The 23,049-nt window shown below is 38.6% G+C and overlaps 7 protein-coding genes across 8 annotated transcripts; 4 read left to right on the forward strand and 3 right to left on the reverse strand.

Annotated features, from left to right (window-relative positions):
* The first annotated feature begins 126 nt into the window (after nt 1-126).
* On the forward strand, nt 127-1,126 carry LOC117618056 (protein EARLY RESPONSIVE TO DEHYDRATION 15-like). Its single transcript, XM_034347685.1, has 3 exons — nt 127-261; nt 370-681; nt 773-1,126. Exons 2-3 carry the CDS (start codon nt 405-407, stop codon nt 940-942), a joined length of 447 nt encoding a protein of 148 aa, XP_034203576.1. The 5' UTR covers nt 127-261; nt 370-404; the 3' UTR covers nt 943-1,126.
* On the reverse strand, nt 1,125-2,009 carry LOC117618060 (copper transport protein ATX1). Of its 2 annotated transcripts, none has more exons than XM_034347688.1 (3): nt 1,696-2,009; nt 1,524-1,599; nt 1,125-1,437 (listed from the first exon to the last, which is right to left on the reverse strand). In XM_034347688.1, the coding sequence occupies exons 1-3, from the start codon at nt 1,702-1,704 to the stop codon at nt 1,277-1,279; spliced, it is 246 nt and encodes an 81-aa protein (XP_034203579.1). In that variant the 5' UTR covers nt 1,705-2,009; the 3' UTR covers nt 1,125-1,276. The 2 variants fall into 2 exon arrangements, with proteins under 2 accessions (XP_034203579.1, XP_034203581.1); XM_034347690.1 differs by having other exon boundaries at nt 1,125-1,434; nt 1,696-1,931.
* Nucleotides 2,010-2,374: 365 nt separating this feature from the next.
* LOC117618401 (staphylococcal-like nuclease CAN2) lies at nt 2,375-5,271 on the forward strand. Its single transcript, XM_034347976.1, has 9 exons — nt 2,375-2,415; nt 2,690-2,885; nt 3,020-3,075; nt 3,161-3,275; nt 3,379-3,489; nt 3,597-3,784; nt 3,874-3,930; nt 4,032-4,260; nt 4,388-5,271. Exons 1-7 carry the CDS (start codon nt 2,375-2,377, stop codon nt 3,908-3,910), a joined length of 744 nt encoding a protein of 247 aa, XP_034203867.1. The 3' UTR covers nt 3,911-3,930; nt 4,032-4,260; nt 4,388-5,271.
* A 117-nt stretch (nt 5,272-5,388) lies between these two features.
* On the forward strand, nt 5,389-7,983 carry LOC117618054 (staphylococcal-like nuclease CAN2). Its single transcript, XM_034347683.1, has 9 exons — nt 5,389-5,867; nt 6,123-6,178; nt 6,302-6,416; nt 6,518-6,628; nt 6,726-6,913; nt 6,995-7,051; nt 7,145-7,304; nt 7,388-7,456; nt 7,628-7,983. The coding sequence occupies exons 1-9, from the start codon at nt 5,703-5,705 to the stop codon at nt 7,724-7,726; spliced, it is 1,020 nt and encodes a 339-aa protein (XP_034203574.1). The 5' UTR covers nt 5,389-5,702; the 3' UTR covers nt 7,727-7,983.
* A 2,052-nt stretch (nt 7,984-10,035) lies between these two features.
* Nucleotides 10,036-12,610, forward strand: LOC117618053 (staphylococcal-like nuclease CAN2). Its single transcript, XM_034347682.1, has 9 exons — nt 10,036-10,369; nt 10,635-10,690; nt 10,840-10,951; nt 11,059-11,169; nt 11,287-11,474; nt 11,581-11,637; nt 11,725-11,884; nt 12,003-12,071; nt 12,327-12,610. The coding sequence occupies exons 1-9, from the start codon at nt 10,205-10,207 to the stop codon at nt 12,426-12,428; spliced, it is 1,020 nt and encodes a 339-aa protein (XP_034203573.1). The 5' UTR covers nt 10,036-10,204; the 3' UTR covers nt 12,429-12,610.
* Nucleotides 12,611-12,784: 174 nt separating this feature from the next.
* LOC117618055 lies at nt 12,785-14,452 on the reverse strand. Its single transcript, XM_034347684.1, has 3 exons — nt 13,703-14,452; nt 13,108-13,177; nt 12,785-12,984 (listed from the first exon to the last, which is right to left on the reverse strand). Exons 1-3 carry the CDS (start codon nt 14,051-14,053, stop codon nt 12,932-12,934), a joined length of 474 nt encoding a protein of 157 aa, XP_034203575.1. The 5' UTR covers nt 14,054-14,452; the 3' UTR covers nt 12,785-12,931.
* A 4,051-nt stretch (nt 14,453-18,503) lies between these two features.
* On the reverse strand, nt 18,504-19,495 carry LOC117618058 (wound-induced protein 1). Its single transcript, XM_034347686.1, has one exon. The coding sequence runs from the start codon at nt 19,206-19,208 to the stop codon at nt 18,840-18,842; it is 369 nt and encodes a 122-aa protein (XP_034203577.1). The 5' UTR covers nt 19,209-19,495; the 3' UTR covers nt 18,504-18,839.
* Nucleotides 19,496-23,049: the final 3,554 nt, after the last annotated feature.

Here is a 23,049-nt window from a genome sequence, read left to right on the forward strand (position 1 = left end):
TCTCGAAACAATTTCTCGTGGGCCCAACTCTCATTTGTGTCGTCATTTTACCCCAACTCACTCAGTGAGTGACCCACCGACCACACTTTTTTGACCCCTTTAAATAAATAAATAATTTAATTAATTAATTTTGTTTGATTTCCTTCTTAATTTGCCTATTTATAGTCTGAGAGTCGCAACATAAAGATTACGGATATTTTTTACTCTTATCCTCATCCGCTCATTCATCATCATCACCTTCGACGCTCCAGTTTCTTTAGGGTTTCTCTCTCTCTCTCTCTCTCTCCTCGCTTTCTCTTCTAAATAATGTTGCGAGTTTTTGTTTGTTTGTTCGTTCGTATTTTGATTGTTGAGCTACGTCGTTTTCAGATTCATCACAGCAGCAGCAAAACAGCGAACTGGCGATGGACGTGATTTCCAGGAGGACGACGACATCGTCGACTTTGAATCCGAACGCTCCGATGTTCGTGCCGTTGGCGTATCGGACGGTGGAGGACTTCTCCACCGAGTGGTGGTCCCTGGTCCAGTCCTCACCTTGGTTCCAAGACTACTGGCTACAGGAGCGCTTCCAAGATCCCCAAAACGACCCCTTCTCTCCCGATATTAACGATCCTGCCCTCCCCGATGACGTCGATGCTCTCTTCGACGACGTTTACCCCAACAACAACACACAGGCACAGCGTAAGTAACTCTAAAATCTACTCTTCCGCTCTGAGTCAACTCACCAGAGTTTCCGATCTAACTCTGTTCTGTCTCTCGTTTCTTGTAACAGAGGAGGAGGAGGAAGAGGAGAAGGATTTTCACAAGGAGCTGGTTTCCATGGGACTGCTGAAATGGCGAAAGGGTCGGCCTTTGGCTGAGGCTCCCAGGTTCATCGAAAAGGCTCCCAAGATTGTGAACGTGATGAAAGTGAGTCCGCGGGCGATTCAGCAGCCGAGGTAGACCGAGTCGCTGTCTCAGCCTCACTGAGTTTGATTGATTATGTAGTCTTTGTACATAAGAAGCAAGCATGGTTTGTTTTTTAAGTTTTCAGTTTTCTGTTCATGTACTCTGGTGGTGTGTGCTAACTTTTTTACCTGCGTTCTTTGATCAATAAACTAATGAATCTGATTTGAGATTTGATATTGTTCATCATCTAATTCAATTTGGGAGGAACCATTTTATTTATTGTAGCAGAGATTACAATACAAAATTGAAGGCGATGTGAATCCCCTCAAAAGATCAAAACCCTAATAAGATAGAAATTACAGCAATATTTTATGATTATTATTGTTGTTCAAGAATTTACTCCCTCTCCTTCTCCTTGTCCTTCTCCTTCCCAAGTGGTTGCCATCTTCCCAATCTTTTGAAGAACCCTAACGACTTCTTCTGTTGTAACGTTTCCTGTCACTGTGACCTTGTTCAGTTGTGCGTCCGCATTATATGTTTCAATATCTGCTAGGGGGAATCAAAACGAACCAATATTGTTTTAGCAAATCACAAAAATAGATTCAATGGGTTTCTGAGGTATAAATTAGAATTACCTTCAATCTTCTTGATGGCCTTCAAGATTTTCTTGATGCATTCTTCGCAATGCAAACCCACCTTCAATTCCACAACCTGATGCATGCAACCAAACATGGGAAAATTCGAATCCATTAGCTCAAACAAACAAAATCAAACTTGAAGTTTGCAACAAAAGGGGATGGAGCTTACATTTCCCATTCAACTTTGATAGACTGAGCAAGGAAGTGAGAATTGTGAAGTGGGAAGAAAGAGTGTTGTTTGTTGTTTACATAGTGAGTCCAAATTGAGAGACATACATTAACAAACAGTGTTGAATTTGGAGGTATTGGATTCTTTACGTGATTGGCGGGAACTTTTTTTATTTATTTCTCCACTTTGTGTAAAGCTACTTTGTTCTTGATTGCTGACAGCAACTAGCCTCTGCATATGTTTGTTAGGGTCGGCAAAAAAATCATGAAGCTGCCGGGTTTGGTTGGGGCAAAGATTGGGAATATATTGTTTTATTATCTGCTTATTCATCAAAGAAGGGCCCAGATTTTGAATGTTAATATTCGGTTCACACAAAGAAATGCAGAAAGAACCGTAAATTTTGGTGAAGGAATAACAAAGAAAAGGATATATTTTCTTTCCAATTCCTTGCTGTCATCCATTGTTTAGTGGACAGTGGCAAAGAAAAGGAGACTAATGGGTGTCTGTCAATAGACCTCTTGGGTGATGTTTCTACCCACAACCTCAAATTGGGTTTGGATTGAAATTGAAATTGCACCAATTTTTCAGAAGACTGATGATTGGGGCCCATCTGGGCAACCCCAGAAGTTGGGTTTGGGCTAATTTCTTTTTTTATGGGCTGAAATTGTCACCATCAACAATGGAAGTGAAATTAATGGAGGTTTCCCTGCTCTCTAAATTGTATCTGGTAGTGTAAAGATGAAGCTAAACTCATTAAACCAGAGCTCACACATGTGACAATGAAGATGATGAACTGACATTATTAACATAGACAGAGTCCCCTGTTTTTTCTTTTCATTCCATTTCTTTGTAGAATTCTTTCACTTCATCATGTGACATGTTTTATGGCCTGCCATGCAATATTCACAAAGATCGAATAAGACCTCTACAATATTGATCAATTGCAACCAGTTTTAGTTTCAGTAACAACCTAAACTTACGAATTTTCTTGTAGCTCTGTGCCCAGGAGGAGCACTTGCAAAGTGGGGTTATTGGAAAAGTTCTTCAGGTTCCTCCTATTGGGGCATTGCTGTAAACCAACAACCACTGGCGGCGACTCTGAGTCGCTTGGCCCTCACGGCATCTCTGCTGCCACACTCGGCGTTTGGGCTCTTGCCTACGACCTTTTCAATTTCGAGATCACCTCTCAAGTATGTTTTTTCCAACTTTTTGAACCTTGTTGACAGTCTTTGTTGCTTAGTGGATTGTAAATTGTAATGTTGAATGTTTCTCACTTCTCATTCAATTTGTATGTGTCAGCTAAATATATGCATAATGATATTAGGTCCCAGAAGATCTCAGTCAACATGTTGTCCCATCCAAGAAGGCTCAAGCTAACTGGTAATCAGCAAGCAATTATTTGTCTCATTACTCTACAATTGGGAAGAAAGCAGACGTTGAGAAATTTATGTCCATATATATAAAGGCATAGAAAACTAGTTGAGACATGGAGAGAAGCAAAACAACCACCAAGAACAGAGGAAGAGGCAGCTAGGCTTGTCATACAAACCCTCAAGGGACAAAAAAAGGCTGATGTTCAGGTACATTGCCACAATATTCAATCTGTTACATGTTGCTCAGAGAACACAACTGTAATTTGGAATATGGTAGCATAAAAAATTCTTTGTGATTGCTTATCTACAGGGCTTATTGGATTTCTATGGTCTCCCTCGTCCCCATTCTCTTGTCAAAGTTCCTGCTGGGGTCCCAACTTCATTGCCTCGAGGAGTAAAGTTTGAGTTCCAGACACTACCAGTAATGAAAACAATTTTGCTCTCCAATTACTCATTTTCACCACAACCAAACCAATTGCTTGCCCTGAGAGACTAGTTCCGATAGGTGTATCATTTTGGTGAAACCAGGTTGATGCAAAAGCTGTTCCAGATGGCGATGGAGTGACAGTTTATGTCAGCACAGCAGGTCCCAGAGAATCCTCCTGTGTTCCCAGCGATGTGCAGATAGCAGCCATCCAAAGATCAGAAGCACGCCCTGATAAGAATTATACTAAGGCAGACGAACTTCACCAAAAAATCATTGATGCTGGATATCGGTACGTAGGATATTTTGATATGCTTCTCTTCTTGCATTAATTAGTCGTTTTCAAGACAAGTTTCTGATTGCTTTTACCCCTCCATTCAGGGTACGGAATGTTCAAAACGAGGAGATCCTTGCTTGAAAGTATCGAATTCGACTGAGGTAAAATTTTCTGCTGCTTAATTATGTATTCCAACTAGCTGAACTGCACTGCACTGCACTTATTCTACTAGTGAAAGTTGATTGATTTTGAGAGAAAACAGGGGCATAGACGCACCGGAGATTTTAATGCCTTATGGACAAGTAGCCAAAGAGGAGCTGGTTAAGCTTCTTGAGGGCAAGTGCTTGAGGGTCCTTGTCTATGGGGAAGAACGTTATGGCCGCTGTGTGGCTGACGTATACTGCAATGGCATATTTGCACAGGAAGTAATGCTCAAGAAGGGTGGTGCATGGCATTACTCAGCCTACGATCAGCGCTCTGAATTTGCAAGAGTGAGTAAAATCATATTATTAATTCTGTATTTAAATAAACTGTAATTTAAACTAACATAATTTTAAACTTTTAAAGTTTAATCATTTTTTAGTTTGTAACATTTTATACATGTATCAATCATACTAGTGGGAAGAAGAGGCTCGACGGAGGCAAATTGGGTTATGGGCTTCATCAAACCCTGAGAAGCCATGGGATTGGAGAAAGGATAGGCGTCAAAGGCAGATGACATATTGGTGACAAAATTAAGTTCAGAATGAAACATTCATTATGAGATTATTTATGCCTTTAAGTGCAAGGCAGTAGGTTTATTTGTGGTGAAAAATGAGGTTTTGTGTTGCTCTCCTTTTGCGCACTAAACCCAAATACCTCGCCTACCCTCATAATCAAATCCCACCAATCAAGGGATAATCCATACTTGCCATGCCTTCAAGCCTGAAAATAAAAGAAAGCTCCACTACTTGAAGGAAGCCTACAACAAAAAGTTCATCACCTCCACGAACAAGAAGGATCGGCTGCCACTCTCCCATTTTCTCCCTCTCATTCACTAAGGCTCTCAAGCCTCTCTCTCAATGTAGAGTATATTATGTATAGATCTCAAATATGAAATGCAAATACAAACATAGTGGACGTAGCCCGATTATGGGTGAACCACTCTAAAATCTGTGTTTTATGTGTGTGATTGTGGTTTGCCTCTGTAATGATGTTGATCCAAAATCCCCCATCAACAGTCTATATTTGAATTGTACAGTGGTTTGCACCTCTCTTCATTTCTCTTTTCAACTGTTGCTGAAAGTTGGGCGCCGCCTATTTGGAGAAGATTGTTGGGTTTGTGCTCAATCAACAATGTAAGGGACATTAATGGAGGTTTCCCTTCTCTAAATGCATCAAACCAGAGTTCACACCATGATGTGCCATGTGAGCTTGAAATGGAAGTGTCTTTACATGCAATGAATTTACTGTTTTATTAAAATATACAGTAACAAGGTCCCCTGTTTTTTCTCTCCCCTGTTCTTTCTTTACAAATTTCTCTGCCTGCCACAGGTTTTATTTTGTGGCCTGCCATAAAATCTTTACACACACACACACACAGATCAAATAAGCCCTCCACGAGTATTGATCATCAATTGTTCAATTGCAAACAGTTTCAGTTTCAGCAACAAACTAACGTGATGAACACAAAAAGAAAAAATCCCACACTTAGACTTGATTCTTACGTTACAGCGTTGACCACGCCACCACACAACTAGCCACGTGTCAATCTGTTTTCTGATCCGTTGCTTGGATTGGATCCTTCCCCTTTCCAATCGCACCAGATTCACCAACCCAAAGTTCTCTCATTTCTCTTGTTCTCAAAAACCTTTTCTTTTGCTTCTTTCTTCAGCTTCCGCGTCTAATTCTCTTGTAGCTCTGAGCCTTGCTGGTTGCTGAGGCTCATTGCAAAATGGGGTTGTTGGGAAAATTCTTAAGGTTCCTGTTGGAGCTGGGGGATTGCTGCAAACCCACAGGAGGCAACTCTGAGTCGCTTGGGCCTCACGGCGTCTCTGCTGCCACAGTCGGCGTTTCGGGTCTTGCCCACGACCTCTTCAATTTTGAGACCACCTCTCAGGTACCTTTTTTTTGTTTCATACATTTCAGCTGTAATTGAACCCTGTTAACAGTCTTTTGTTGCTTAGTAGATTTGTGAATCGTAATGTTCAATATTTCTCAATTCTCATTCATAAATATAAATAGATAGGTAAGCTGAATCTATGCACAATGATATTAGGTTTCAGCCTTTCTGGGTTTAGTTAATTTTCATCCCATTTGATTAAGGTTGACTTTTTTTAAATTCTTCTTCAATCTTCCATGATCATGATTTAAGGTCCCAGAAGGACTCAGTCAGCATGTTGTTTCATCCAAGAAGGCTCAAGCTAACTGGTAATCAGCAAGCAATTATCTATCTCATTAGTTTTGAATTGGGAAGAAAAAAAAAGGTCTTCATAAATTTATCTCCATATAATTGGCTGAATTTGACTTCTCCAACTTTCCAAATATGTAAAGGTACAGAAAACTAGTTGAGACATGGAGAGAAGCAAAGCCACCACCAAGAACAGACGAAGAGGCGGCTACGCTTGTTATACAAACCCTCAAGGGACACAAAAAGGCTGATGTCCAGGTACATTGCCACAATATTCAACCTGTTACATGTTGCTCAGAACACACTTATAATTTGGAATGTGTTAACATAAAATTTCTTTTGTGATTGCTTATCTACAGGGCTTATTGGCTTTCTATGGTCTCCCTCATCCCAATACTCTGGTCCAAGTTTCTGCTGGGGTCCCAACTTCATTGCCTCAAGGAGTAAAGTTTGAGTTCCAGACACTTCCAGTAATAAAAACAATAATGCCCTCCAAGAACTCATTTATACCACAACCAGGTACCTTGAAACTAGTTCTGATGGGAAAAATCGTTTTGATGAAACCAGGTCGATGTAAAAGCAATTCCAGATGGAGATACAGTGACTGTGTATGTCAGCACAGAAGATCCGAGAGAATCTTCCTGTGTTCCGAGCGATGTGAAGACAGCAGCCATCCAAAGATCAAAAGCACGCGCTAAGAAGAATTATACGAAGGCCGATGAACTTCACAAAAAAATCATTGATGCTGGATATCGGTAGGATATTGATCTGCCTCTTCTTGCATTAATTAATCGTTTTCAACACAAGTTTCTAATTGCTTTTACCACTCCATTCAGGGTACTGAACGTTCAAAATCAGGAGATCCTTGCCCGAAAGTATCGGATTCGACTGAGGTAAAATTTTCTGCTTAATTACAGGATTTCCATTAGGTGCACTGCACTTAATCTTCTAGTGAAAGTTAATTGATTCTGAGGTAAAAAAAACAGGGGTATAGACTCGCCGGAGAGTTCAATGCCGTATGGAAAAGAAGCCAAACAGGAGTTGGTTAAGCTTATTGAGGGCAAGAGCTTGAGGGTCCTTGTCTATGGAGAAGACCGTTATGGCCGTTGTGTTGGTGACATATATAGCAATGGTATATTTGCACAGGTAATATATGTCACATAACTTTAATATCTGTCTGCTACAAAATACCGACAAGTCTTCTGATCTCCATTTTCGATCTCAACCAGGAAGTAATGCTCAAGAAGGGATGTGCATGGCATTACACCGCCTACGACCAGCGCTCAGAACTTGCAAGAGTGCGTAAAATCATATTATGAATTACTGATCTATAAAATATAAACAAAAACTAATAACTAGATGAAAATTGTGAGTTGAGAAATATAACAGAATTAAAACAGAAAAACTTTTAATTAGTATGATTCAACTTCTTCACTCGTAATATATAGTATGTCGGTTATTTATAATAGTGGGAAGAAGAGGCTCGATTGAAGCGAGTTGGGTTATGGGCTTCATCAAATCCTGAGAAGCCGTGGGAATGGAGAAAGCATAGACGCGAAGCCAGATGACATATATATTCTTGACCAGAGGATGAGTTTATTCACATTCATAATTGCCATCTCTGCAGCAAGTAGGCTCCTGCCTCCAGCCCAAGTTGTGATCGTCTAAACAAAGTCCCCAGGTGGAGGAGGTTGGGAAATTGCACAAACAATGATGAAATGAGAAGAACACATGTGCTTTTCGCATGTTTTATTCTTATAATTGATTCATATTGGAAACCTTCGAACGTTTCATATGGGAAAAATTGCACCTACATTAGCTTCAACTCCAGAGTTAGTCCAAAGACAAATCTAAGATAAATTTATATGGATCACAAGATCTCGAGTGTAGAAACAAATACTTTTAACCACTTGACCAAAGGTACACTTTGATTGCAAATAGAGTTCATATATACTTTATGGATCCAAAATCTGGGACTGTTAGGTTAACGAGAAGCTCCAAAAAATCATTTCTATACCCAAAGCCTAACCGAACCCACACATCACCTAATGCACTAATTCAGCACACCACCAAAATCGATGCCATTCATATAGGAGTTGGAAGTCCCCCTATTCATAGATATACTTAGGAAATACATGTATATCCTGAGTGGAGAAATTTAACTTTCAAATTTTCACTAACCTGGTTGCCATAATAAATCCTCCAGAAATTTTTAAGTGGTTGATGAAAGTTATACAAAAAATGGTAAAAGGCAACAAAATTGCAAGAGAGACTTACCATTTCACAATGAACTAATGCCCTATTAACAAGGTTATTTAAAAGGGCTTCTTTTTCTAAAGAAATTGTAGTCTGCTGGAAAATTAGGAAGGCGAGGATTAACCTTCTATTTTGAGACATCTAACCTCATCACGCTATGTGTATTCGTCTTGCTACTTTGCATGGTATGGACTACAGGAAGCAGAATCACACTACTAATCACACTATTAATAGACAAATGGACATCAAATGGCATCCTCCTCCTGTTGGGGGGGTCAAAATTAATTTTGATGGGTGAGTCCAAGAGTTACAAGGATCAACTAGATTTGTAATTATGGATAGTGAGGGCCATGTACTCCTTGCTGGTGCTAAGAAGATTGGGGAGTCGACAATCTCGATAGCTGAAGGCATTGCCTTGCAAGATGACCTAGTTCATGCTCTTGACCATGGTTGGCGAAATCTGATTGTAGAAGGGGACTCCAAATTGATAATTGATTGTGTCCTAAGAAAGGTTTCAACTCCTTGGAGAGTTGCATATGCATTAGCTAGGTTGGGCTATGGTCTGACCTCTTGTATTTGGGAGTATGGTCTCCCCTTATTAGTTGTATCTCCTTTCTATTTTGACTTCTTTGGACTTTCATGGTCTCTACATTTTGTTTTGTAATTTTTTTTTCTGCATAAAAAATGGTTATTTAAAAAAGTTCTCCTTTTTATCAACGGAATCTAGTCTAATTAAAAAGAGCATTGACGTGCAGACACGAGGCCACAATACACCAATCACCTTTCGCAATTTCTTGATAGGCAAACAAGAACTTAACCTTGGTTCCACCAGGACGATTTCGACGACGACGTTGGCGCTGCAAGTCCACCGCTAAAGCCCTCCCTACGAACGGAAAAGAACTGTCTGAGCACAAAGAATGCAGTATTTTCCATTCTTGCTTCAGGTCCTCCGCGTGAAAGCAAAGAATTAATTAAATAATACTTGCTAGCAGGAATGGAAGGTATCTTATTTAACCTTTGCGATTATATGAGCAGGATTGGGGGAAAAAAAAACATTTATCAGATATGGGGCATAGCAGCCCCAATTTACCCCTTACTCATACCCAAAGAAGAGAAATTGGATTAATACTTTGTACACCATCCAAAAAGTGTTGTCTTTGGTGTCAATTTGGAAATTTCATAGTGCCAACCAAATCAAATTAGAGGATGACAAAACTTGGCCACCCTCCCAATTCAGGTCGTCAATTTAATTCACTCCAAGATCTCACCTCCCAATTAAATTGTTGAATCTAATGCACTCCAATTTCTCATATCATAATAACATAATATATCTTTACCCCGTTATATATAAACTATGTTCATATATTTTCGTTTCCTTACAATAAAATCACCGAAAGTGTGTGATGTTGCACAGTTCATATACTTTGACTTTCTTACAATAAAATCATGAAATCATGAAAAGCGGGTGATGTTTTTCTTTTTTAAGAATAATTCCAAAACAAAAAAGACAAGAACAAATTCGTAGTTGATAATAGCATGCCTATAACACGTAGGATACTGACTTAAACGGTTGACCAAAAGACCAAGACTTGCCTCACTTCCTTTTCCATTCCCTAGAATGCAAGCATACTGTTTGCTTTACCAAACTTCACCAACTGAATATAATATCTAAAAGCTCCTTCAACTCTCGCTCTTGCTGCTTTCTTCAGCTTCTGTTCTGTGTCTGTTTTCCTTGTAGCTCTGAGCCTTCGCTTGCTGAGGCTCAGATTACCAGCAAGGAACATTGCAAAATGGGATTATTGGGAAAGTTGGTAAAGTTCCTGTTGGGACCTTGCTTAAAGCCCACAACCACAGGCGGCGACTCTGAATCACTTGGGCCTTACGGCGTCTCCGCTGTCACAGTTGGCGATTCGGCTCTTGCCCTCGACCTCTTCAACTTTGAGATCACCTCTCAGGTACCTCTTCAACTTTGCAATCATTCTTTTGTTTCTTATGGTCTGTAGACTCTAGTTTAATTAAATATTGTATCAGTTCTCATTCCTTTTTTATGTCTCGGTAAAACAGAAGAAACAAGTAAGGTTAATCTGAGTAAATTAATGCATAATGATATTGGGTTTCAGCCTTTCTGGATTTTGTTAATTTTCATCCCATTTTATTAAAGTTGACTTTTTTTTCTTTCTTCCTGTTTTCCTTTTCGAATTTTTATGATTATGATCTTAGGTCCCAGAAGGACTCAGTCAGCATGTTGTTTCATCCAAGAAGGCTCAAGCCAACTGGTAATCAGCAAGCAATTATCTATCTCATTTGTGCATATATTTTACTGGATTTTCTGGGTAACATACAGGAAGTGGCTAAGAGTGAAAGACCATTTTTACAACTTATGTCTCTTATTATTTAATTCCTCTAAATTTCGAAACATATAAAGGTATAGAAAACTAGTTGAGGCATGGAGAGAAGCACAACCACCGCCAAGAACAGCCGAAGAAGAAGCTAGGCTTGTTATACAAACCCTGAACAGACAGCAAAAGGCAGTTGAGGTACACTTAAGAAGCATTGCCACAATATTCAACCTGTTACATGATGGGAACAAATATAATGTGGAATATGGTAACATATAAATTCCTTTGTGATTGCTCATTTGTAGGGCTTATTGGCTTTCTATGGTCTTCCTCTTCCCCATGCTGTGGTCGAAGTCCCTGCTAAACTCCCAACTTCATGGCCTCAAGGAGTACAGTTTGAGTTCCAGACACTACCGGTAATAAAAACTAGTATCGCTTTCCATTTACGAATTTTTACCACAACCAAACCAAGTGCCTGCCTTGAATTGAAACTAGTTCTGATAGGTGAATTTTATTTGTTTTCATGAAACCAGGTTGATGCAAGAGCAGTTGCAGATGGCGATGGACTGGCAGTCTATGTCAGCACAGCAGATCCTACGGAGTCATCCCGTGTTCCGAATGAAGTGCAAATGGCGGCCGTCCAAAGAGCAAAAGCACGCGCCAAGAAAAATTACACAAAAGCAGATGAACTTCACAAAAAGATCACTGATGCTGGATATCGGTTGGATATTTATACGCATCTTGCATAAGTTCCGTTAAATTCAGGATACTGAATATTTAAAATGAGGCAGGGTACTAATTGCTTTTGCAACTTCCATGCAATGCAGGGTACTAAATATTCAAAATGAGGAGATCCTTGCCCGAAAGTGTCGGATTCGACTGAGGTAAAGTTATGTGCTTACAAGATTTCAGCTAGCTGCAACTTATTCTAGTGCTGAAGCTGAAAGTTAATTGTAAGAGAAAACAAACAGGGGTATAGATGCACCAGAGAATGAAATGCCCTATGGACAAGAAGCCAAACAGGAGCTGGTTAGGCTTCTTGAGGGAAAGTGTTTGAGGGTCCTTGTCTATGGGGAAGATCAATTTGAGCGCACTGTAGCTGACTTACATTGCAATGGCATATTTGTACAGGTACTAACTATATATATGTATGCCACCTAACATGAGTATCTATCTATCTACATATGCTCATAATTAATACCAACAAGTCATCTATCTGATTCTCATCTCCTTTCTCAATCTCAACCAGGAAGAACTGCTCAAGAAGGGGGCTGCATGGCATTACGCAGCCTATGACCAACGTCCGGAATTTGCCAGAGTGAGTAGTATCCTATTATGAGAGAGAAATATTACCATTTAGGAGAGTTATTTGATATTTTCATAAAGTTTTTTTTATCTCTAAGTAAAGAGATTGATTATGTTTTCTCTAACTGATCACTATTTTGAAGATGTTACTAAAGATATTGGGCTAGAATGTAGAGAGCAAAATATTACTAAAACAACATAATTTTAAACTTTTAAAGTATAATCATTTTTATTTTTCAACATTTTACGCATGTATCGATCATACTAGTGGGAAAAAGAGGCTCGACGGAGGCGAGTCGGGTTATGGGCTTCATCAAACCCTGAGAAGCCATGGGAATGGAGAAAGCATAGGCGCGGAGGCAGATCATGACATATTTATGACAAAATTAAGTTCTGATTGAAACATTATGTGTAAGACACAAAATTATGTCTTTAGTGCAAGTACAATAGGTTTTGGAGTGAATAAGAAGTTTTGTGTAGCTATCCTTGCACATTAAACCCAACATTGTGTAATTATTTGTGTAATATACTTCCTTCTATGTTTGAATTGTAGCACAATGGTTGGAAGATCGCTTCATTTTTCTTTTCAACGTTGGAGCTTTTCTCTGTTGCTGAAGGTAAGATATTTGGGGCCAAAAGCCCAGACAGCACAAACTAACAGATGCTTTGCCTGATTACTGCAAAACATTGCCAAATTCCTCTGAGCTAGATTTTAGAATTTGCAAGTTGGATTGAAGACAAAGCTTCTTAAAGGAGGTAGATAATGGACAAAGCTTTCTTATGCAAAATAACACTGAATATGAGTTCTTTCTATTACAGAGTATCACAATTAAACCCAACCTCAGAAGCAAACTTAAAAATTTACATTTGGCCTTATTTTGCATCCTCTTCCAATTCACCCGAGTTTGAATCACTTGCGTTATAACCTAATCAAACCAACCAGAAATCAATTAGGACCAAGTAATAAGGATCAAAACCAACAAGAAGTCAAATAGGACCAATTAAGGTCACACTACTATTGATCCAACCAGCGAGAGAGAGATGCGTACCTGGAGGTTTATTACTCACTTTCCAAACCGAAGTTCGACTTTTCGAAGCTCTATTCATCCAAGCCTGCCCCTAAGTACAGACAAATCACTACCGTCTTCAGAATGCACAACTCACAAGTTCAGAATGAGTTAAGAACAGAGTACAAACATAAATGGCATAGAGATTTAACCATACTTCACACACCCGTTTGCCCCAAAAAAAAAAACAGAAGGGCTAGAACAACAAAGCAACCAAGCCCTAATGAGGTATCAAGAACACATTCGTCAATGCTTCATAGTAAGTTAACAAGACCAGCAAAAACAGAATCATGCATTCGAAATTTAAAAGTTTTTCTACTTTTAGCCTAACTGATAATAATTTTCCCTCTAAAACTTAGAAGCCCAAACAAACAATATGAAGCACAAGACTCAAAAACCTTCCTTGCCTCTGTTTCACTAGTGACCACATTAAGAACCAATCAATTTTCTAAACGAAAACAGAGCACTTAAACTTAAAGCCCTTAACCTCCAATCCAAAAATGCACACAAAACAAATATAACAATTTGAAAGCAAAAACTAAGCAGAATCAAAGAAACCCAAAAATAAAATTCAAACCTTTTTGGCGTCTCTAGAAACGCCATAGCCGCTGTAATACATCTGACCCACCAAGACCTGCATGGAGCTATCACCCGCCTTGGCCTCCTTGAGCGTGTCCTGGAACCACCGTTTCACGCAGTCTGAGACCACCCGGGCCAGCGGAACCCGGCTCTGGCCCTCGGAGCTCTCCATCTTCAGCTTAATTCGCTCCGGGTCGACCCGAAAGCTCTCCGATTTGGGTGCTTGTGGGGGCGAAATTCGGACTTGCGAGACTTGCTTGGTGCGTCTGGGCCTGCCTGGGAGCTTGTCCGCAGAGACAACTCTGGTGAACTCTTGGAATCTGGTCGCTGAAGGAAGTGCCTTTCCCATGAACGAGAAAAGCAAGCAGATTTCTTTTTGGGGGGGGTTTTTATCGAATGGATTTGGAAATGGAAAATGAGGCAAGGCAATTGGTTTGTTATCGAGTTTTCATGGTTTGGGTTTTGGGTGTTTCTGGGATCTGAAACTACACCAGACTTTCAGATTTGTGCAAGATGGGTGATAGTTGGGTGTTTGCATCGTCTTTTTTTATTGGCGGCTTCTCTAATTAGAGAGACCTTTTCTTCTTTTCTATATAATTAATTCAATAAACAAAAACTCTGGGGACTTACAGTTGTTCTTGTTCTGGCCTTTTCATGAACAGCAGGCCTCCAGCTTCACCCAATTTATTTATATTTGGGCTTTTTGATCCTAACCTGGGCTCAACTAAAACATGGGTCTTGAAGCTTTAGCTCTCTTCTTTGACAGCGGACGACAACACGACAAGAAAACGAGTTCGATAAGGCTCGGTGTTGTCGACGTCAACAAGATAAGCTGACAATAGCCCAGCCCAGCACAGACAACAAATGCAAGAAGAAAGTGCTTTCAAAATTCTTCTCTTTTTTAACCGAGGAAATGAATTTGGCCTCGCTTTTTGACAACGCGTTTGTCAACCTTTTCAATAAGTTGAGAGGGATAGAAGGTGACATTTACATTAACCTTTTTGTATAGTGTTGCTGTCACATTGTCACGTAATATTGTTAATATATATGTTATAATATGTAAGAATGATTATTTTTTATTTTAAAATACAATATTAATAAATAAAATACATTATAATATTTATAGATTAATAACACCACATGATAGTATTATGATAACACAAGAATTTTTTGTGTCGTATTATGCAGAAAAAAACTAATCCATCTACGAAAAATGACTCTGGGCCAAACCTGCTATAATGGTGGGTTCTTAAATATGCATAGCCATAGCAGTCTCCATCTGCGTGTGGATGATGCTCCGTCTGCATGCATGCTGCTCTTTTCATGTATGTTTTCCTCCTTCAATCCTGTATCTGAATGGAAATTGGTTTTGTCTTAATCTAGTTTTAATTATGTGACCAAGCACAACACAACTGCACTCGAATCTCCAAGTTTGCTTCAACAAGTCTGGCGTTTGCAAAGACAATTTGGACAAATGCAGCGAAGAACAAATTCTTTATATTCCAATTGCAATGCAAACAATTGAATATGCCCAACTTGTGTTTATTTTATGAGCTTCGTTTTCGATCCTATCCTGCATCCCATGTCCGAATCAAGACACTGCTTTAGTTTTTTATGCTTCTGGAAAATACGTAAGCTTCTATCTTTCTCCTTAATCTCATGGATTCTTCCCTTAATTAATTCAGGATAAAACGTGCTTATCTTAAGGGATAATTAACTACTTATTTTGGCAAAATATGTGCAACTAGTCAAAGCTATCTATTTCAATTGTGTAATTGCCATCTTCAAGTGTATTTGGACCTTAGCTTGCGCAAATCCGATTCAGATTATACATTACTCAAAGACTTGGTAAATACCGTGTTTATGTTAAGATTCATATTTTATTTATTTATTTTAATAATATGATATTCTAAATTATTTTAAAAGAGCTGAACATAATATCTTAATCAGCTGATATACACCACATCTCTTACGTATAATTATATTTTAATTTTGTTAGCTTCTCAAATTTAGGAATTTATAATTACATGATATGTAAATCCACAATCTAAATAACAAATCTTTCGACCACCAAAAAAAAAAAAAATCTAAATAACAAATTTCTCATATATACGTTAAGGAAAAAGCTTCCCCACATGTTAACTACGTTTTACGTGCAAATGAATGTAAACAAGTATCTTTATGTGACATGTCTGGCTGCATAAGAGAATCACGAAAGCACAACTTGTTAATTAATTGAGTAAATTGACCATTTCTCATACCTACCCCACAACATGCGTAAAGAAATTACTGAAATCAATAAAAAAATTAGTGGAGATTAGACTAAACATGACGTGACTAGACTATACTAATCACTATAGCACGATTTGGATGGAATATGATAAAATGACCTGGGAATGATTATCAGTTTGATAAGCTCCTTTCTCAACCAAAACAAACAGTGATCAGAATTAGATGTGGGTTTATTTTCAAGTAATTATCAATCAATTTCCATAATCAACAGTCTTTATATCTAATAGGATAGGAGCATCAAATTATCAACATGGCCCTCTCAGGATATCATCACTTCCCACCTTTTGAACAAAACTTTGTGGGTTACAGGTGGAAATCTCAAATCAAAGTCTTTTTTTTTTTTTTTTTTGGGTTTCCCACACATGTTTTGCTAAGAGTGTTAATTTCAATTTAAATGCGTGTATATGCAAATACCTGTTGTTGGGTCGGATAAAACTAATTAATTTCCCTCTCTTAATTATTAATATTAATAAGACTTTGAATAAAGGTTGAGAGTGACAATTCATAGAATATTTGAGAACATATGAATAAATTTCACATAAGATCCATTCGAATGTTGAATACCTAACAAGTTCCAGACTAGGTCCAAATTCACCACCTCACACAAATTGAGAGGTGGTTCGGGAATATACCTCTTGCTCAGCATATTTTTGTTCCCTCAAACCATAAATTTGATCTAAATAAGATAAACTTTCTGTTACTAAAAAATAATGAAAGTTGTGGATGTGGGACTATATTTTTAGCGCACCTGTGTGCTTATGCGATATTGAAAAAAAATAATGTTACAAACAAGTTATCGCATGCTGTTGATCAAAAAGACCAATCAAGGAACAGTTGAGATCTTGTCGGGTTGATTGATGTCATCCTTTTAACGTTAAGTTTCGTAGTAGTTGCAAAAAGCTTGGGTGATCATGAGACCTCCTCTCCTCCTCATCAATTATATAATATAGTTCTTGTAATATTCTAAATCATTTAACTTTGATTGATGACAGTGTGTCACAGAGTAGTGGTCTTTCACCTTCGGTATAAAAAAATGCAGTAATTAATCATAAATTATTATGGAGTTTAATCTATAAACGAAAACGGAACATCAGAACCCTCTCGAAGATGTTCTTTGTTTTTTTAAAACACAAAACTCATACAAATAATTGAAACGACACAATGGACGACCATTATTAGGTTTTGGGGCCTAAAAATCAATGGACACAAATGGCTGGCACAATAAATGGTCCCACAAAACAAAGAACATGATTGTCACGATGTACATGTGACCAAATCTCTTCCAGTGGTTGAATCGTTTGGGTCCGACGAGATGAGATCGACGCTCAAGATATGTTTAATGTACGTTTCTGCTGGACGGTGATTTGTGTATGAACGTCCGCGTGGACATTACCGGCCCCTACATATGCATCGGACGAAATAAAGCTGGAAGAGCATATCCACCGCACACGTGGCTTAGAGTTTTGTTCGTATAAGAGCATCTCCAAGGGAGATGTCAAATACCAAACATCAAATTTAAATTTGATGGTTGATGTGGTAATTTGATATCTTGCACAGCTTTACACTCTATCCGATATGTCAAATTAAATTATTATTTTATTATATTTTAGTATTGATTTATTTTTAATTAAAAAGAAAATAAAAGAATAAATAATAACATTTTATTTTGACATCTTGCTTTTGGAATGTCAAAAATAATATTTCAACCTCCAGTCTTCATTCCACATCAGTTTTAACACATCGGTTGGAGTGATGTCAGATGTTATTTCTAGCCGTTAAATATCTATGTGACACTTTTGACATATTAATTGAAGATGCTCTAATGCAAAAGAAAAATTGAAAAGTTCCCTTCGAATTCGAGGATACTATTTACTCAGTTTTTACAATTTCCGGAGAGCTTATCACATTATTTTAGAAGTAACCATGATCACTCATGAGTCCAGGACTCACGAGTCAACAATCACCACCTCGCCACTTTGAAATCAACTAGTGATAATATTGACTATTCATCATTGTCGCATAATACTGGTGGAGATTGTCGACAAAATCTTGCATCAATGTCAATCGGTCTAGTTGTAGTTGTTTCATTAGAGAGTTTTAAGTTGGATTCAAATGAATGTGAGCCCAATTTTCAATACATGATCAGAGGATCTGAATACTGATTAGGTGTATTTTTTTAATATTTATTAATGAAATTCGCTCACGAATTTACTATGTAACTTTCAAATCCTCCATCCTCACTGGCTAAACGACAAGTCAATGCAGTTCATTTACCAAAAGATGAGAGAGGTGGCACTGTATCTGCAACTCTTCATTAATAATACAAACAGTTTACTCTGCGAGTCTGTGACAGACTGACCCAGCTTCTGCGGAACTGGTTCTTCAACCTAGTTTTTTGACCTCCTGTATATGGGTTTATACTTGGCTTAAGCCTATATAATATATATCTGTAGGATACGAAAATAAAAAACCTTAGCATATTCGTAAAGAATCCAAAACCACCAAAGGATATTAAACAAACACGTCTTTATTGAAAAAGGAGAGTACCATAATTCTACAGACGCTTCAGGATATGACCAAAAGAGTTTCCTCAACCCCATTGGCTCCACCCAACACCAGAACCAGAGACACAAACAACCAAAAACAAACTAAAACGCAAAAACAACCACAAACAAACCAAACAACACATAGCAAGGGGCTTACATTTCTACTACGGCACCGCAATTTCACAGTAGATTCAGCCCATAAGGTGCCTACACGTCAGCACCCTCTTATTTAGTAATTAGTAAATACTTAAAGTAGAATCCCGCTGCACAGGGGCCCGCAGGGGATTATTGTGGTCTTTAGATTGCGAGGACCAGACCCGGCACGGACTTCCCGACCCGATCGGAGACGCTGCTCTCCCAAACGGACGGGCAATGGAACGATGTAATCTCGGCCGTCGATGAGGAGGACTTGGAAGAGAAGCTGGACGGCGAGGATTGAGCGGAGGAAGAGGGAGAGGTGTTGTTACCGAGGCGGGTTACGGTGAGGGAAGTGTTGAAGTACTCCCTGACCTGGGTGACTATCCCATGAGTGACGGTCCAAGCGTGGACCCACGAGATGGAGCAATCTCGGTCGCAGCCTTCGACGAGGACGGTGGGCCCGAAGCAGTCGATGGACTGGGGACTGAATTGAAACGATTCGTTTTGGTCGCCGGTGAGGAGGCGCATCAAGAACTGGTGGGTCGGCGGACCATGGAACCACCACTCGATGTCCGGAGCTACAATCTGGTGCACCGTGCGTACGTCACGCGAGCTCAGGGCTTCATAGAGGGCGAGCACCACCCTTCTATTACTGGAATCACTGTCTTCCAGAGTTTCCTGAGAGTTAGCCAGTTCTAGCCTAAGCACCCAGGCAGCTTTTCTCAACACAGAAATGGGGAGTTAGAGAGAGAAAGGGAAAATAAATGAGAAAAAGTATTGAGATTTTGTCGTGAAGAAATGAAAATGGTCTTTTGGGAGAAGATGAGGGGGTCTTTTTATAGAATTCGTGGTGATTGGGTTAGTCTCTACACCCGTTTGTACGATTAGGCTATTGGAACTGGCCAATCAGAGTGCTGATTTTCAATTATGTATTTCGATGCGCCTCGGGATGGGTGACGTGGTGTGTTGTGATGGGTTTGGTGGGCTGGACTACGTGGCATGAGAATAGGTGGGCGCTTTATTTATAGGTACGCGTATCGCCAGGAGTAAGGAAGGTGAAGGGCGAGGGGGACACGTGAGAGAGAAACGGTCAAGCCAACTTTTCTTGACAAATTGGGCCCACCTAGTTGTTTTCTTTTGCTTCAAAACCCAACCTAATTGGTAATTACGTTAATGCGTTAATCTTATATGTTGTTGAGAAGTTAATCTTAATTGTTTACGCTATTGGCTTCGTGAGTCGTCACTAGCTACGAATTTATTCAAGTTTTTCATTGACCAAAACCACAAAGGGTTTATTTTATTGACCACGAATCTATTGCATTATTTTTTAGGATAAACTTTTTGTTTTTCTAATTATTTAAGAGTTACTAATTAGTTGAAGTTGAAAATTAGGAATGACAATTTTTTTTGCGGATAAGGGTTTTTGTGAGGATTCGACCCAAATAAGTCGGGTATGAAGGATAAAAAAGGATATGGGGACGAGTACAGAGAATTTTTTGAGTATGGTGTTCAGGGAGGGGTGAGGATGGTATTTTAATCCCCGACCTGAACCCTCCTCTTTTAGAATATATCTATTATAATAAATATGATATTAAAGTAATTGTGCCGATTAAATTTTATATTTTAAATTATTATATAATATATTTATATAATTTATACAAATCTTATATATTTAGTTAACTTCCAATCAATATGTAAACATTCTTATACGTAAATATTATATATATTCATCATCTTGCCCTAAATTTTTTATTTTTTTTTACAACAAAGTAGTTTTATATTGATTTTTTATTCTATAATGGGGCGGGTCAGGGAACCTATACCCCAACGAAGATGGGAATTGAGAATCCCCGATATGAATATTATGGATATGAAGACGAGAATGAAGGAAAAAATATTAATAGGAATGAAGATGAGAATGGCATATCCACCCCCAATTTTACCTATTACCATTCCTATTGAAAATGTGGCTTAACCAAAAGGGTGGGTAAAAATTAGTTGGCAACTCCAATCCACAGTGACAATCTTTTCCCAGTTACGTAGCTTTTTGTTTAATTTGAAATTTAGGCATTGGGTTAACAAAAGTTGGGGGTTGAAAAGTGAAGCCGATCGATCTCGAACTTTTCAGTAAAGTAAAGCAGCAGTGTGCGAAAGGGTGGGGGCAACTGGACCGACGCAAAGAATAATAACGTAGTTTACTTGAAAGCGAGGGGTTTGCCTTTGTAAAGTTGAAGGATCCTTGTTCCTCACTTTCACGTTGGGTTTCGGATGTTTTCATCGTCGCTGCTGTATACTCTTGAGTGTTATAATAAAGCATCTTTTCCATAAAAAATAAAAAAGTGAATGACCCAAAAAGGGTCCACAAAAATGGCATATTATAATAGTAGCCAAATTGGACATCAGTGTGATGCGAGTGAGGGAAGCTATTCGTTTATTAGTTGCTCATATGGTCAGACTGTCATGGAATGGGATGGGATCAAATTGCTTTTCTTCAAAGTTCAAAGTTCAAAGTTCAAAGTACCTAATTGTCCATTAATTTTCTCAGAAATTGATGTCTCAAAACCAGTCCAAGACGGTATATGAAACATGTTACTTTAGAAGAGGTTTTACTCGTCCCATTAAGCTTTTGATTATTGGTCCAGTCCAATCCATTATAATCGGGGATGTTTGTGAGTGCAAAGCAGTTTGGGACTTGGTCGCCCATCCATGATAATGGAGACAAATTGATTTTGGATTTTCCAGCAGAGACAAGTAGTGAATTTGTATTGTCCAGTCCACTCTCCAGTAGAAAAAGCCATTATGATGAATTAGCATTTAGTACAATGCTAGACTGGATGCCACCGATGACTTGAATCCTTTCTTTCTTTCTTTTTTTGGGTCGAACGGATGCCACTGAATCCAGACCACATTGTTCTGTCAGTTGACTCATTTAGAACCAAACCATTAAAAATTAAAATGAGAAAAAAGAAGAAGAAAAAACATGGGATCCAAATCAGACAGCTACAACAGCTCCAAGTTTACCAAACATGGCTCTCCACCATACACCCTCCTCAATTCACTTTTTTGAAAACAACAGGTTCACTCACCCACAGTAAATACTAAATAGGTTGAATTGAAAGTAATTCACCAAAGTCAAAAAGGAACAAGTTGAAAGGTAAATTAAGGTCGCCATGATTCATTTCATATTCATGTCATAGAGGATGCCACGTATGCCTAGCCACTGGCCACTGGCCACTGTAGGTAATATGTATTTTGTAAGGCATGGTAAATGACAAAAGACTTGCACTAGTTGTGTATTGCAACCAAAGCGGGTTCCGATATTATTTTCGTCACTTTCCCTGGAATCACATCTTCTTTTTTTTGGAGAAAACTTTAATGCCTTTTGGATTCTCCTTACTCATCCATGGAGAGCTAGTAAATAGGTTTGGTTTTGGTAGGTTTCAATTTGGGGGTTCTTTAAAACCCGGGCAGGTAAGAAACTACCTAATCCCCAAAAACATTTGTCATGAAATTTTCTTTTTTATCGAGTAAGAAAGAAAAATACTTGACTTCTTCTTCGTCTTCTAATTTGTGTGTGAGGAGAAATGACTTCTTACACCATACGGAGTCGAGCAGTGTTCGTAAAGAAATGCATATTAAGTATTAACAAAACCATGAGACATACAGTAAGCTATATTATCTACTAATGGGCCTATAAACACACAGAATCAAAGGAAAGTAAACAAAAATAGTCAACTAAACCCAGCTTTAGGTTAATGAAGGTGCTAAAACGGTGGATGTGCTTTTTTCCATATGGCACACATTTTAACCTGATTAAAATATTAAACATTTCAGGAAAACATGGAGTCCTCATCATCTCCCAGTCGTCTTTTGGTACCGGCCTTCCATGGAAGCTTTTGGCAGCTAACATCACCAAATATTAAATTATAGACTACGAACTGTCAACTTGTTCAAAGCATGCCAAGCAACCAAACTACCACCCAACCCATCTAACAAATTACAATTCTGCATATAACATACAAAATTGGCAAAAGAACCTGCACAAGAGTATGGGCGTAGCTAGGGAAGGGCTTATACTGAAAATTCATAAGAAAATAAATAGTCGAAGATTGAAAAAGAAAAATGGTGAAAAGAACAATTTGCCAGACAAGTAAAAAAGCAGAAGGATGTAAGAAGAGTTCGAAACAAGAGCAAATGACTTGGTTTCTGCTTATGCTGATTGACGGTGGAGAAAAACAAAAGTAAAATTGTTCCATAGATCACTCTCAAGCTACAAAGGAAACCAAGGCTATCTAATATTCAGCAGGCTGTCAATTATGATGAGAAACAGACCCTAAACCTAACATAAGCAAGCAAGCCCCACAAATGA

Source organism: Prunus dulcis, chromosome 2, assembly GCF_902201215.1.
Source record: "Prunus dulcis chromosome 2, ALMONDv2, whole genome shotgun sequence".
Taxonomy (NCBI): domain Eukaryota; kingdom Viridiplantae; phylum Streptophyta; class Magnoliopsida; order Rosales; family Rosaceae; genus Prunus; species Prunus dulcis.